At 42.8% G+C, this 14,166-nt stretch overlaps 1 protein-coding gene across 1 annotated transcript in view; it reads left to right on the forward strand.

The window, feature by feature from the left end:
• prodhb (proline dehydrogenase (oxidase) 1b) overlaps window positions 1-14,166 on the forward strand; it is a 69,087-nt gene that overhangs the window by 23,357 nt on the left and 31,564 nt on the right. Inside the window, exons 10-11 of the mRNA XM_034170902.1 lie at window positions 2,418-2,564; window positions 5,932-6,107. Of these exons, the coding sequence (XP_034026793.1) occupies window positions 2,418-2,564; window positions 5,932-6,107 (323 nt within the window). The remainder of the gene's footprint in view (window positions 1-2,417; window positions 2,565-5,931; window positions 6,108-14,166) is intronic.

Here is a 14,166-nt window from a genome sequence, read left to right on the forward strand (position 1 = left end):
CCAAGTTTGCAGAAAATCTGTTCACTGTTTGAGTTATTTTGTATGCACAGAGAGAAACATGAGTAATTATAATAGCCTGTGCTACTGCTGGACTTAGAGCAGGAAGCTCAGTGGGATAATGACTTGGGCTGCCAAAATGTACACCTGGGTTCAATTTCCAGTTTGTGTCCTTGGACAAGATGCTTCATGTGCATTGTTTCAGTATACCCAGGTGTCAATCGGTATCAGCCTTGCCTGGGAAAGTAACTGGAGTCAGACTGTCGTCCCTTCCAGGGGGAGTAGTGGACTCTAATCTGTTTTATGCTACGCATCTATTGATAAATTCTTTGTGAACTTGGTTTCACATTTGGTGTCTCAGACACAGCAGTTTCCATGTCACTTGATTGAAAGAAATCAATCAGTGACATTTCTGTGCTAGGACCAATTTTATTCACTTTATACATGCTTCCCTTAGGCAGTATTATTAGACGGCATTGCTTAAATTTTCATTGTTACGCAGATGATACCCAGCTTTATCTATCCATGAAGCCAGAGGACACACACCAATTAGCTAAACTGCAGGATTGTCTTACAGACATAAAGACATGGATGACCTCTAATTTCCTGCTTTTAAACTCAGATAAAACTGAAGTTATTGTACTTGGCCCCACAAATCTTAGAAACATGGTGTCTAACCAGATCCTTACTCTGGATGGCATTACCCTGACCTCTAGTAATACTGTGAGAAATCTTGGAGTCATTTTTGATCAGGATATGTCATTCAAAGCCCATATTAAACAAATATGTAGGACTACTTTTTTGCATTTACGCAATATCTCTAAAATTAGAAAGGTCTTGTCTCAGAGTGATGCTGAAAAACTAATTCATGCATTTATTTCCTCTAGTTGATTCAAAATGCTGCAGCTAGAGTACTGACGGGGACTAGAAGGAGAGAGCATATCTCACCCATATTGGCCTCTCTTCATTGGCTTCCTGTTAATTCTAGAATAGAATTTAAAATTCTTCTTCTTACTTATAAGGTTTTGAATAATCAGGTCCCATCTTATCTTAGGGACCTCATAGTACCATATCACCCCAATAGAGTGCTTCGCTCTCAGACTGCAGGCTTACTTGTAGTTCCTAGGGTTTTTAAGAGTAGAATGGGAGGCAGAGCCTTCAGCTTTCAGGCTCCTCTCCTGTGGAACCAGCAATCAATTCGGATCAGGGAGACAGACACCCTCTCTACTTTTAAGATTAAGCTTAAAACTTTCCTTTTTGCTAAAGCTTATAGTTAGGGCTGGATCAGGTGACCCTGAACCATCCCTTAGTTATGCTGCTATAGACTTAGACTGCTGGGGGTTTCCCATGATGCACTGAGTGTTTCTTTCTCTTTTTGCTCTGTATGCACCACTCTGCATTTAATCATTAGTGATTGATCTCTGCTCTCTTCCACAGCATGTCTTTTTCCTGATTCTCTCCCCTCAGCCCCAACCAGTCCCAGCAGAAGACTGCCCCTCCCTGAGCCTGGTTCTGCTGGAGGATTCTTCCTGTTAAAAGGGAGTTTTTCCTTCCCACTGTCGCCAAGTGCTTGCTCACAGGGGGTCGTTTTGACTGTTGGGGTTTTTCTGTAATTATTGTATGGCTTTTGCCTTACAATATAAAGCGCCTTGGGGCAACTGTTTGTTGTGATTTGGCGCTATATAAATAAAATTGATTGATTGATTGAAAGAAATCAAGTGAACACTGATGTAGGTGAGACCCAAGTAGGAGCAGCAGAAGGGGTCAAAAGTACAGCATGGTTGTGTGCGGTCTCATCACACAGAACATGTTGAGTCTCAGAGTGCAGGTTTATTTTGTGTTCCTGTGGTGACATTGGCTGTCTGTAAAGCTTTTGCCTTTTGTGTTTTTTCTTTGTGGAATAGCCACTTGTTTGCATTAGACAGCTAAATTTTGTAGAATGTTTCAAATGTAGAAAAACACACAACTGGGTTCTGTAATAGGCATTATAACAGTCAGTCCCAGCAGACCTGGACAGGAGGACAGTCTATCACAGAGCCATATACACAAACAAACACATTCACATGCACTCCTAAAGTCAATTTAAAATGACCAATTCACCTAGACCTTCTTCCTGTGAGGCAGCAGTGCTAACCACAAACCCACCATGCTGCCCTAATTGATAAATATACTTATTATTTATTCAGTCTTGACTAAAACTGTGTGCCTCAATCTGGAGGTGGTCCCCAAGTACTCGTACTCATCCTCCTTCTTCTTTTTAGGTGTATTTGTACTGTGAATAAAAGTCATCATTGTAAAAATATGTTGGTAGAAGTGGTGAACAAATATATTTAGATGAACAAAGGTATTTAGAGCTGTTATAAAAAGCTATCACACTGTTAATTGATGTCCATAATAAATGAGACATTTCATTGTTTCAGTACGCAATTGAGAATGGCGTTTGTTTGATGGTGGATGCAGAGCAAACGTACTTCCAGCCAGCTATCAGCAGACTGACAATGGAGATGCAGAGGATCCACAACAGAAAAAACCCTGTCATTTTCAACACCTTCCAGTGTTACCTCAAGGTCAGAGCCCACAGACGGCAGAAACGCGACCAACTTACACAGTGTTGTTAGATACAGATCCTAAAATCCATTCATCATCATCTTTCTTTTCCTGTTCGTATTAATCAGAATTTTCACTGTCAAGTCTTTGATGCTGGTAGCCATCAATAATGGATTCATGTAAACATGCTTTAGCCCAAAAATGTATATATTTTTTAAGCTTAGTGTTGTGTATATGTCATCCATCCATCCATCCATCCATTTTCTTCCGCTTTATCCGGAGTCGGGTCACGGGGGCAGCAGCTCAAGCAAAGCCGCCCAGACCTCCCGATCCACACACACCTCCTCCAGCTCCTCCGGGGGAACCCCAAGGCGTTCCCAAGCCAGCCGAGAGATGTAGTCCCTCCAGCGTGTCCTGGGTCTTCCCCGGGGCCTCCTCCCAGTGGGACGTGCCCGGAACTCCTCTCCAGCGAGGCGTCCAGGGGGCATCCGGAAAAGATGCCCGAGCCACCTCAGCTGACACCTTTCGACGTGGAGGAGCAGCGGCTCGACTCCGAGCTCCTCCCGAGTGACCGAGCTCCTCACCCTATCTGTAAGGGAGCGCCCAGCCACCCTGCGGAGGAAACTCATCTCGGCCGCTTGTACTCGCGATCTCGTTCTTTCGGTCATGAGCCAAATCTCATGACCATAGGTGAGGATCGGAACGTAGATCGATCGGTAAATCGAGAGCTTTGCCCCCCTACTCAGCTCTCTCTTCACCACGACGGTCCGATACAGCGACCGCATCACTGCAGATGCTGCACCGATCCATCTATTGATCTGACGCTCCATCCGTCCCTCACTCGTGAACAAGACCCCGAGATACTTAAACTCCTCCACTTGAGGCAAGGACACTCCACTGACCTGAAGAGGGCAAAGCACCTTTTTCCGGTCGAGAACCATGGCCTCGGATTTGGAGGTGCTGATTTTCATCCCGGACGCTTCACACTCGGCTGCAAACTGCCCCAGTGCACGCTGAAGGTCCTGATTTGACGAAGCCAACAGAACCACATCGTCCGCAAACAGCAGAGACGAGATTCTGTGGTTCCCAAACCAGACCCCCTCTACACCCTGGCTGCGCCTAGAAATTCTGTCCATAAAAATAATGAACAGAACCGGTGACAAAGGGCGGCCCTGGCGGAGGCCAACGTGCACTGGAAACAGGTTTGACTTACTACCGGCAATGCGAACCAAGCTCCTGCTGCGGTCGTACAGGGACCGGATAGCCCTTAGCAAAGGACCCCGGACCCCGTACTCCCGGAGCACTCCCCACAGGGTGTGCCGAGGGACACGGTTGAATGCCTTCTCCAGATCCACAAAACACATGTGGACTGGTTGGGCAAACTCCCATGAACCCTCGAGCACCCGATGGAGCGTGTAGAGCTGGTCCAGTGTGCCGCGACCAGGACGAAAACCACACTGCTCCTCCTGAATCCGAGGTTCGACCATCAGTCGAATTCTCCTCTCCAGTACTCTGGAATAGACCTTACCGGGGAGGCTGAGGAGTGTGATCCCCCTATAGTTGGAACACACCCTCCGGTCCCCCTTCTTAAACAGAGGGCCCACCACCCCGGTCTGCCAATCCAGAGGCACTGTCCCCGATCGCCACGCAGTGTTGCAGAGGCGTGTCAGCCAAGACAGCCCCACAACATCCAGAGACTTAAGGTACTCAGGATGGATTTCATCCACCCCAGGAGCCTTGCCACCGAGGAGCTTTCAAACCACCTCTGACTTCAGCCTGGGTAATGGATGAGTCCGCCTCCGAGTCCCCAGTCTCTGCTTCCTCTTCGGAAGACGTGATGATGGGATTGAGGAGATCCTCGAAGTACTCCTTCCACCGCCCGACAACATCCCCAGTCAGGGTCAACAGCTCCCCACCCGCACCGTAAACAGTGCTGGTGGAGAGCTGCTTCCGCCTCCTGAGGCGTCGGATGGTTTGCCAGAATCTCTTCGAGGCCGACCGATAGTCCTCCTCCTTAGCCTCCCCGAACTCCTCCCAGACCCGAGTTTTTGCCTCTGCGACCGCACGGGCTGCGGCACGCTTGGCCTGCCGGTACCTGTCAGCTGCCTCTGGGGTCCCACCTACCAACAAAGATAAGTAGGACTCCTTCTTCAGCTTGATGGCATCCCTTAGTTCCGGTGTCCACCACCGGGTTCGGGGATTGCCGCCGCGACAGGCACCAGAGACCTTGCGACCACAGCTACGAGCAGCCGCATCGACAATGGAGGTGGAGAACATGGTCCACTCGGACTCCATGTCGGACTATATGTCATTTGATGTAAAATAAAACAGAAGGTATATTTCATGATTAATACTGACATTTGTAATCCGATGCTAAGATCGTTAGTCTAACCTAATTTAATTGATTTTCAGAAGTGAGTCAGACACTTTAGCTGCTCACAGTTTCATTATTTCCCTGTAATATTGGTTTTCATTGCACTTGCAGCATGGTGTGTGGTTTGCTTTGTAGCACATGGTTTTTCATTCATTTATTTACTTACTGTATTTTCCAGAGTATAAGTCACACCGCAAGTTTAAGTTGCACCTATCACAAAATGCCCCTTAAAGAGGGAAAAAATAAATGTCACACCTTTTTTTTCTGTATTATAATCAATTCTTTAATTTGAGATTTTTGTTCATTGTCTACTTTTATTATTACCATTTATTCTTTTATTATTGGAGTTTATTTTGTTGAGTGATTTGATTCCTGGGAACGTTCTATATAAATTATTATTGTTAATGAATGTGCGATTTTCCTTGGTATAGAAGTCGAACAGTACAAGTTGATACTCCAGAAAAAAAAAAACCTATTTATTTTAATTCAGGGGAGTTGTACTGAGAGCAGTGCTCGGTGCAACTCTCAGGTGCTCCTTGGTCACGTTTGCACACTTTCTCACATTCACATTTGAAAGTCACCCAGTTCAAACACTGTCTGATCCATTTCCCACTGAGCAGCTTCGCTTGAACAGCTGGAGTTCAGGGCTTTGCTCGAGGGAACTGGTGGAAATGAGGATGTGAAAAAGGGCTGTTCTTTTACCTTTCACCAAAATCTATCCTACCTGTTTGTGAATCAAACAGGTAACCCTCTAGCCACCAGCTTGTCCATTTTCAGCACTAATCCATAGTGTGTGTGTTCAATACTATTTTGTGTTTTATCACATCCTCTGTGTGTGAGTGTTGATGAGATAAATCTAAAAATGGAAAGATGATCCTCTGTTCAGCTTACTTGGCACATGTATTGGAAGATTATTTGGAAGAGAAATGATGGAAATCTTGATTCCAATAAATTAAATTCCTGGCTTGATAATGAATGAAACAGCTTTTTTTTTTTCATTTGTGTGTCTGCAGGAGGCCTACGACAGTGTAACAATGGATGTAGAATTGTCTCGACGTGAAGCCTGGCACTTTGCTGCCAAGCTGGTGCGTGGGGCCTACATGCATCAGGAGCGAAAGAGAGCCAGAGTCATTGGCTATGAAGACCCTATTAACTCAGACTACGAGTCCACAAACAGAATGTACCACAGGTACAGTCACAGTCAAGCTTGCACTGTGGAAATTTAATGAATTATCTCTGTGTTTAACTATTGATTGCATCTAAATCTGCACCAAGCGTTTTCAGTCAAGTCTTGCTTCTCATAGTTTCAGTTTTACACTTGGGAAATATTCACTGTGACTACAGCACCACACTAGTTCAAAATATCTAAAAGAGTCATGCACAATTCAAAGTCTAGGGTTACCATCAGTCACATAATCATGGTGCTGCTAATGGAAAAAATCCTATTGTACAGTGGAGTTAAGAATCAATCCATTAGCGATGGACTGCATTTCTACGGTGCTTTTCCATGTAATCCAGCATGGAAAGCGCTTTAGATGCCTCACATTCACCCAGTCTCACACCAGTGTCAGAGTGCTGCCATGCAAAGCACTTTGAGAGAAATTGGGGGGATTAAGGACTTTGTCCAGGGGACTGCATATTCCTGCGGCTGGGAAATTGAACAATGGATCCTCTGGTCACAAGCCCATTGCACTAAACTCCAGACCATCACCTCACCTATAATAGCGACCCCTTTTTTTCCCCCATCTGGCACCTTTCAGAGTTGAGAGTTTACCAGTGGGCCTTTCCATGCAAGGAAATCTGAACACACTTGTGTACTAACAAACAGTCTGTCAGATAGACACAAGGTGGACTCTGACTGCCAGATGTTCCTGGGGAAACTTGCAACTGCATATTTCTTATTGCAAATCGACCACAAACCTCTATTGTGTTCACAGAACTTAAAATATGCCACATATTTAAAAAAAGACATGCTGATTATGAATAATAGAGTGTATCTCAAGATATAACTATAACATCCAGTGACTTTAAATGCAGTTCATTTAATTTAAATGTTACCCAAAGGACATCAAGTTAAGATTTCACCTTTCTCTGTCACAAGCACCTACAGAAAAATAAATGAACATCACCCAAAATCAAGTAGATTTGCACTGTTTTTTTCTATACATCAGAAAATTGCTTCTTAAAGGCTGCAGCTAATTGTTTTAGTGCCATTGTTTTTTGGTCAGAACCCTGAGCAGCACTGTTATACTGGGAGGCTATTTCACAAACTCAAGATGGGATTGCTCAGTAATCCTGTCTGATTTCAGCCGTGACTCTTTCACAAAAGCAGCCAAGTATTAAAAAGTACATAAATTGCCACAGATATTTAATTTCAATTGATCTTGTTTGTATAGCACCAGATCACAAGAATGTTGCCTCAAGGCCCTTCGCACGAGAAAGCAACCTTACCAGCCCCCCCAAGCAAGCACACAGGCGACGGTGGTAAGAAAAACTGCCTCTGATGATAATGAGGAAGAAACCTCAAGCAGACCAGACTCAGAGGGGTGACCCACTGCTTAGGCCATTGTAACGGTTACAGAAGGTTTTTACAGATTTTACAAGACTTTCATTACAAACAGAAGAAACTGAAAAACAGAAAAAACAGAAGACCAACAAAAACAGTGTCCTTAATTGAACTAAAAAGCTATCCATCTTGGTTCTTTAATCCATCACTGTCTGTGTCCAGTTCTGGTTAGGGCCCAAGAAGTAGGACTTCATCATTGGTGCAGCAGGCAGGGCATCCTGAGGTCAGTTCGGCATCCATGTGTGCAGGACCAGCATCCATTGAGGGTGTCAATAGTGCCTCAGACAGAGAGTAAAAATAGAATCTGTTGGCCGGTATTAACTGCACCTGAGGCATTAGATCATCATAAATCAACAGGGAAGCAGAGAGATTACGAAGGTGATCGTCGGCAGCTAGCCCTGTGCTTCACTAACAGACCCAGAATTTAGATGTGGCGTGGCCGAGACCTGTTTCATGGTTAATAATATGAATTAAAAGGACGGGAACCATAGTTACATGCTACACTGGTATGCTAGCCATATGAGAGGGAGAATAGATGCATCTTTAGTCTGGACTTAAATGTTTCTACAGAATCTGACTTTTTTTTTTTTTTTTTTATCTCTGCAGTGAGATCATTGCATAAAACAGGCACACAATAAAAGAAGGCTTTGTGACCTGCCAAGTTTTTTTAGCCTTTGGGACACAAAGTAGTCCTGTGCCCTGAGAACATAAAACACAGGTCGGTATGTAGGGTGTAATTAGGTCAGCTAGGTAGGAAGGCGCTCGCTAATCCATGACTAATTTTATAAGTTAGGAACAAATCTTAAACTCTGACCTCACAGAAACAGGAAGCTAATGAATGGAGGCCAAAATTGGTGTAATGTGGTCAGACTTTCTGCTTCTTGGTAAAATTCTGGCAGCAGCATTTTGAACCACTAATTTATCCTCTGATAGTCCTCAAAATATTCTTATACTTCATCTTGACTTGTTGCCAAGTCCTTTTGTTGGCAGAACAATTACATACAGTGCACTGTCTGGGGTTATAAAGAACACTGGCACAGTTCAGTCTCTTGCCCATAAAGCCTGGTGCTTGAGACCAGCCTCACCATTTTAGGGATCAAATTTGGGGTCAACGTTGTTAGGGTCAAATATCAGATTAGCATAGCATTGCTACCTTAATGCCCACAGGAACTGTTACCTAAGAAAAAACAAAGGAAAGGTCAAGCCACTTAGTTTTTGTTTAACACAAAAACTTGTTCTGGGTGAATCCCACCACTTTCCCAGTGCACCAGGAAAGCCTTCAGTCTCCACTTTGCAACAATAACAGTCAAATACTGTAAGGAAGGCAGGGGGGTATAATGGACTGCCACTACACAGATCCACTAATAGCCGCAGAGAAGACCGTTTGTAGTGAGTGCAGATGGAAGCAGCTGCACTTCAGTTGAATATGAAGATTTTTTTTCTTTAAATAGATATCTGAACATGTGGTTATCATCTTTGCCCATGAAGATAATCTTCCCTTCAAACAATCAGGTCCAGGGACATTCACAGTTTGCCTATGCGCAACCACCACAATGGTGGTACCGTGTCATAAATCTGTACAGAGTTGGCCTTTCTGGGGGAAATAAATAAATAAACTGAGTGACTGGGCAAGAAGGAGACTGTTGGTTTCTCAGAACGCAAAAGATGAAAGAACCACACCCTACTTTTTCTGGGTCAGGCTCAAAACATCTCAATCACACCTCGTACATAGGCAAAATTTCCAAGACTGTTACTTTTGGACATCACTGTGTGTCCTGGAGTCCTCCAGCAGCTGTGAAAGAAGCCACAATTTCTAAACCCATTAGTGGTGCAGCTTAGCTAAAATTTCCATAAAAAATGTTAATTTTTGTGATAAAAGCATAAAATTTGGGACACATATTCTAAATTAACTAGTGTTTATTTTCAGATGTGGAACCATCCTGGAGCTAACCTCTAATGAGCTACAGGGCTCAATAAGGAATTACACAGGGATCAAAATTTAAAAACGCTCCAATCATGTTGAAAACTATACCATATTATTTGTCTAATCATAACAATTCCAAAAAGGCATAGTTTGACTGAATGTTATGGAGTTATGAGGTAAAAACAGCAAAAATGGTGACAAAGATCAGTTTCAGTTTATACAGGGGTCAAAAGTTAAAGTTGCTCCAATTTTGGTAAAAAAAAAATGATGCAAATTATTGTTTGAGCTAATGGCATTTTAAAAAGGAATAGTTTGCACCATCTGTCATGCTTAGTTATGGTGTTACAGGGTAACATATGTCATACTTCATAGAATCCAATGGACGTTGACCTTGTTTGACTTTACTTGGGAGACCAAGCATTCAACACAGTCAATTTCATTTTTTAATCCTTTCATGTCAGCCAATAATTTGCATCACTTTTTACCAAAATTGAAACAACTTTAACTTTTGACCCCTGTACAAACTGAAACTGATCTTTGTCACCATTCTTGCTGTTTTTACTCCATAACTCCAGAGCATTCAGTCGTAGATAGTCCAAACTATACATGTTTGGAATTGTTATGATCAGACAAATAACGTGGTATAGTTTTCAACATGACTGGAGCATTTTTAAATTTTGACTCCTGTGTAATTCTTGATTGACCCCTGTAGCTCATTAGAGGTCAGCTCCAGGATGGCCCCATATCTGACAATAAACATTAGTTAATTTAGAATATGTGTGCCAAATTACATGCCTTTATCACAAAATGAACAATTGTTTTGCTATGCTGCCCCACTACACAGACTTTTGCCCTTTAGGTTCACCTACATTTGTCGTACACACTGGCACCTTCAGTGTTGCTTGCAGATACATTTTAACAAGTTATTTTTTTTTAATAATTTGATGTAAATAACTTAAGGTATGCCACAACAGCACATTTATCCAAATTGTTCAGAGATTTATCATTGTAAGACTCATCCATTCGAAGCTGAAATGGATGTGGAAAAAGAAAACATATTAAATAAAAGCAGATGGGTAAAGTGAACAAGTAACTTTTGTGAGTTTCACAAAGAAAAGTTTTCATTTGAGACTAAGAAGAGAGTGTGTGAAGAGAAGGAAAAATGTCATACTGCTCCTGAAATATGTCTGTGAACAATGGAACTGCAGCAGCTAAGGTGTGATGAGACTGAAATGTGACACAGCTGCATCTGGTGTAGATCCAAGGTTATACATAGTTCTTTGAATTTTTTTTAGCAAGTTTGAGTTATGTGAAAGTTGCTGTAAATTGCTGGAGTAAGGAACTTTTTCTGAGAAAATCTGTATATTTTCTGAACAAATTCTTTTAAAATATGATCATTATTTTATTAGATTTGAAGGTGATTAGTAAAAGTGGAGATAAAATTTAGTTGAATGAGTCACAGTGAAGTATGAGGTTTTTTATGCAAAGGCGTGAGTGGCATGCCTTTGCATCACAAGTCCCCTCGGGACCACACCAACAACAGCTTTAGAAGTGCTGCTGATCTTAGCCCCTCTGGACCTCTACATTGTTGGAGAGGCAATCTCTACGTCAGTAAGGATGCACCAGTTGGGTAAGTGGCGAAGACTAGCAGATGCCAGTCATATCTTAGGGCCCCTTCACACATAGTTCAAATATGGTCAAATTGCACATGAAGCAGGAATCGTATGCAATATGTGTAAAAATCATAGCTGCCTCTAACACCTGGTACACCTGTTGCTACAACTATTTGTGCACACCAGCGGCTGAAAGACAGAGTGCGCACTGTGAGAGCTCATCGAACCCTCTCGCGGCAGGTGTCGGCCAAATTCCGGATGACACCCATGAACATCTGGCACTGCTCGCATGGCACTTAGAAAATGTGTGGCCATTCGCACTATTAGCACGAAACCAGCCAGCAGATGATCACTGTTGAGCTGGATGTGGAATTTGTCTAAGTGCCCCATGAGTGTGGCTTTGCAAACAGACACAGTGACACGTTGGTCTGTGCGCTGGACTGACAGGGGGTGTGTCCGCCCACAGGAGCAGCTGTGGAGATCTGTGGTTCTGGATGTCACGGCTGGGGAAGACGTACCGTATTTGGATGGACATGAACTAACAACTGCCCACTGTGATGCACGTGTCTGCTTGTGGTCCTCATGTGGACATACACAAAAACATATATCGGTGTTGCAATGGGCTGCAGCGAGTGCGCACAGCACGCACATTGACAGGCTACCCCAGGTGAAACGGACCATGAGATCGTAACACGCAGTGGGCAGTCTGAATGTGAATCTGCAACCATGGGTCATCTGCAGAGGAATAGACAGATCATACTTGTATTGTCCACTTGGTAAGAGGGATTCAATAAAATACCGGGTTTTTATTATTTTTTTTTTAATACATCCATGTCCTTCTTAATATCAGGCATTTTCCCGCACCTTTTACAGGACAGCAGTGGTAGCTCAGTGGGAATGTTTCTGGCTGGCAATCAGAGCTTTTGGAAGACGCAGGTTTGAATCCCATGGGTGGCATGTATTTTTTGTTTTTGTTTGTTTTGTTTTTTGTTTTTTTTTCACAGCAGCTGCACGATGTGCTGCAGCTGCTCGCACTGTTTCCGTGCGCACAAACTGTCACAGCAGCATCGCGCATGCCTGCCCGTCGGCTCAATGTTTTCGTGGTTCGCGCATGGGTGATTCTTAGACTACGGGCACTTATTATGTCCTTTGATCATATTGTATGAAAAACAGAAAAAAGGGGAAATTTCACACTTTTATAGTTATCTTTACAATGAAAGTGTGTTAAGAAATTTGTTGTAGTAGTCTATGATGACTTTTTCACCTTTTTTCAGCATCATTATATGCAAATATTGCCGTTTTGTGCTTGTCCCACACCCAGACTTTTGATCTTCAATGATAAAAATGAATGATAAAGAAACGGTTTTTCTAATGTTTTAAAATATCTCTGAATAAAATATCAGTAAAATAATCAAAACATAATTGGGGTATTCAGTGTCATACAACTGTTGTGATTTTTTTAAACAAAATGTAGTTGTCCCACACTATTGCCGTAATTTCCACCACAACACTGTAATGTCCCTTTAAACAGTTTGTATGAAAGATTGTTTGGGTAGTTTCTATGGAGATAAACAGTCAATCAATCAATCAATTTTTTTTTATATAGCGCCAAATCACAACAAACAGTTGCCCCAAGGCGCTTTATATTGTAAGGCAAGGCCATACAATAATGATGTAAAACCCCAACGGTCAAAACGACCCCCTGTGAGCAAGCACTTGGCTACAGTGGGAAGGAAAAACTCCCTTTTAACAGGAAGAAACCTCCAGCAGAACCAGGCTCAGGGAGGGGCAGTCTTCTGCTGGGACTGGTTGGGGCTGAGGGAGAGAACCAGGAAAAAGACATGCTGTGGAGGGGAGCAGAGATCGATCACTAATGATTAAATGCAGAGTGGTGCATACAGAGCAAAAAGAGAAAGAAACAGTGCATCATGGGAACCCCCCAGCAGTCTACGTCTATAGCAGCATAACTAAGGGATGGTTCAGGGTCACCTGATCCAGCCCTAACTATAAGCTTTAGCAAAAAGGAAAGTTTTAAGCCTAATCTTAAAAGTAGAGAGGGTGTCTGTCTCCCTGATCTGAATTGGGAGCTGGTTCCACAGGAGAGGAGCCTGAAAGCTGAAGGCTCTGCCTCCCATTCTACTCTTACAAACCCTAGGAACTACAAGTAAGCCTGCAGTCTGAGAGCGAAGCGCTCTATTGGGGTGATATGGTACTACGAGGTCCCTAAGATAAGATGGGACCTGATTATTCAAAACCTTATAAGTAAGAAGAAGAATTTTAAATTCTATTCTAGAATTAACAGGAAGCCAATGAAGAGAGGCCAATATGGGTGAGATATGCTCTCTCCTTCTAGTCCCCGTCAGCACTCTAGCTGCAGCATTTTGAATTAACTGAAGGCTTTTTAGGGAACTTTTAGGACAACCTGATAATAATGAATTACAATAGTCCAGCCTAGAGGAAATAAATGCATGAATTAGTTTTTCAGCATCACTCTGAGACAAGACCTTTCTGATTTTAGAGATATTGCGTAAATGCAAAAAAGCAGTCCTACATATTTGTTTAATATGCGCTTTGAATGACATATCCTGATCAAAAATGACTCCAAGATTTCTCACAGTATTACTAGAGGTCAGGGTAATGCCATCCAGAGTAAGGATCTGGTTAGACACCATGTTTCTAAGATTTGTGGGGCCAAGTACAATAACTTCAGTTTTATCTGAGTTTAAAAGCAGGAAATTAGAGGTCATCCATGTCTTTATGTCTGTAAGACAATCCTGCAGTTTAGCTAATTGGTGTGTGTCCTCTGGCTTCATGGATAGATAAAGCTGGGTATCATCTGCGTAACAATGAAAATTTAAGCAATACCGTCTAATAATACTGCCTAAGGGAAGCATATATAAAGTGAATAAAATTGGTCCTAGCACAGAACCTTGTGGAACTCCATAATTAACTTTAGTCTGTGAAGAAGATTCCCCATTTACATGAACAAATTGTAATCTATTAGACAAATATGATTCAAACCACCGCAGCGCAGTGCCTTTAATACCTATGGCATGCTCTAATCTCTGTAATAAAATTTTATGGTCAACAGTATCAAAAGCAGCACTGAGGTCTAACAGAAAAAGCACAGAGATGAGTCCACTGT

This window comes from Thalassophryne amazonica, chromosome 5 (assembly GCF_902500255.1).
Source record: "Thalassophryne amazonica chromosome 5, fThaAma1.1, whole genome shotgun sequence".
NCBI classification, from domain to species: domain Eukaryota; kingdom Metazoa; phylum Chordata; class Actinopteri; order Batrachoidiformes; family Batrachoididae; genus Thalassophryne; species Thalassophryne amazonica.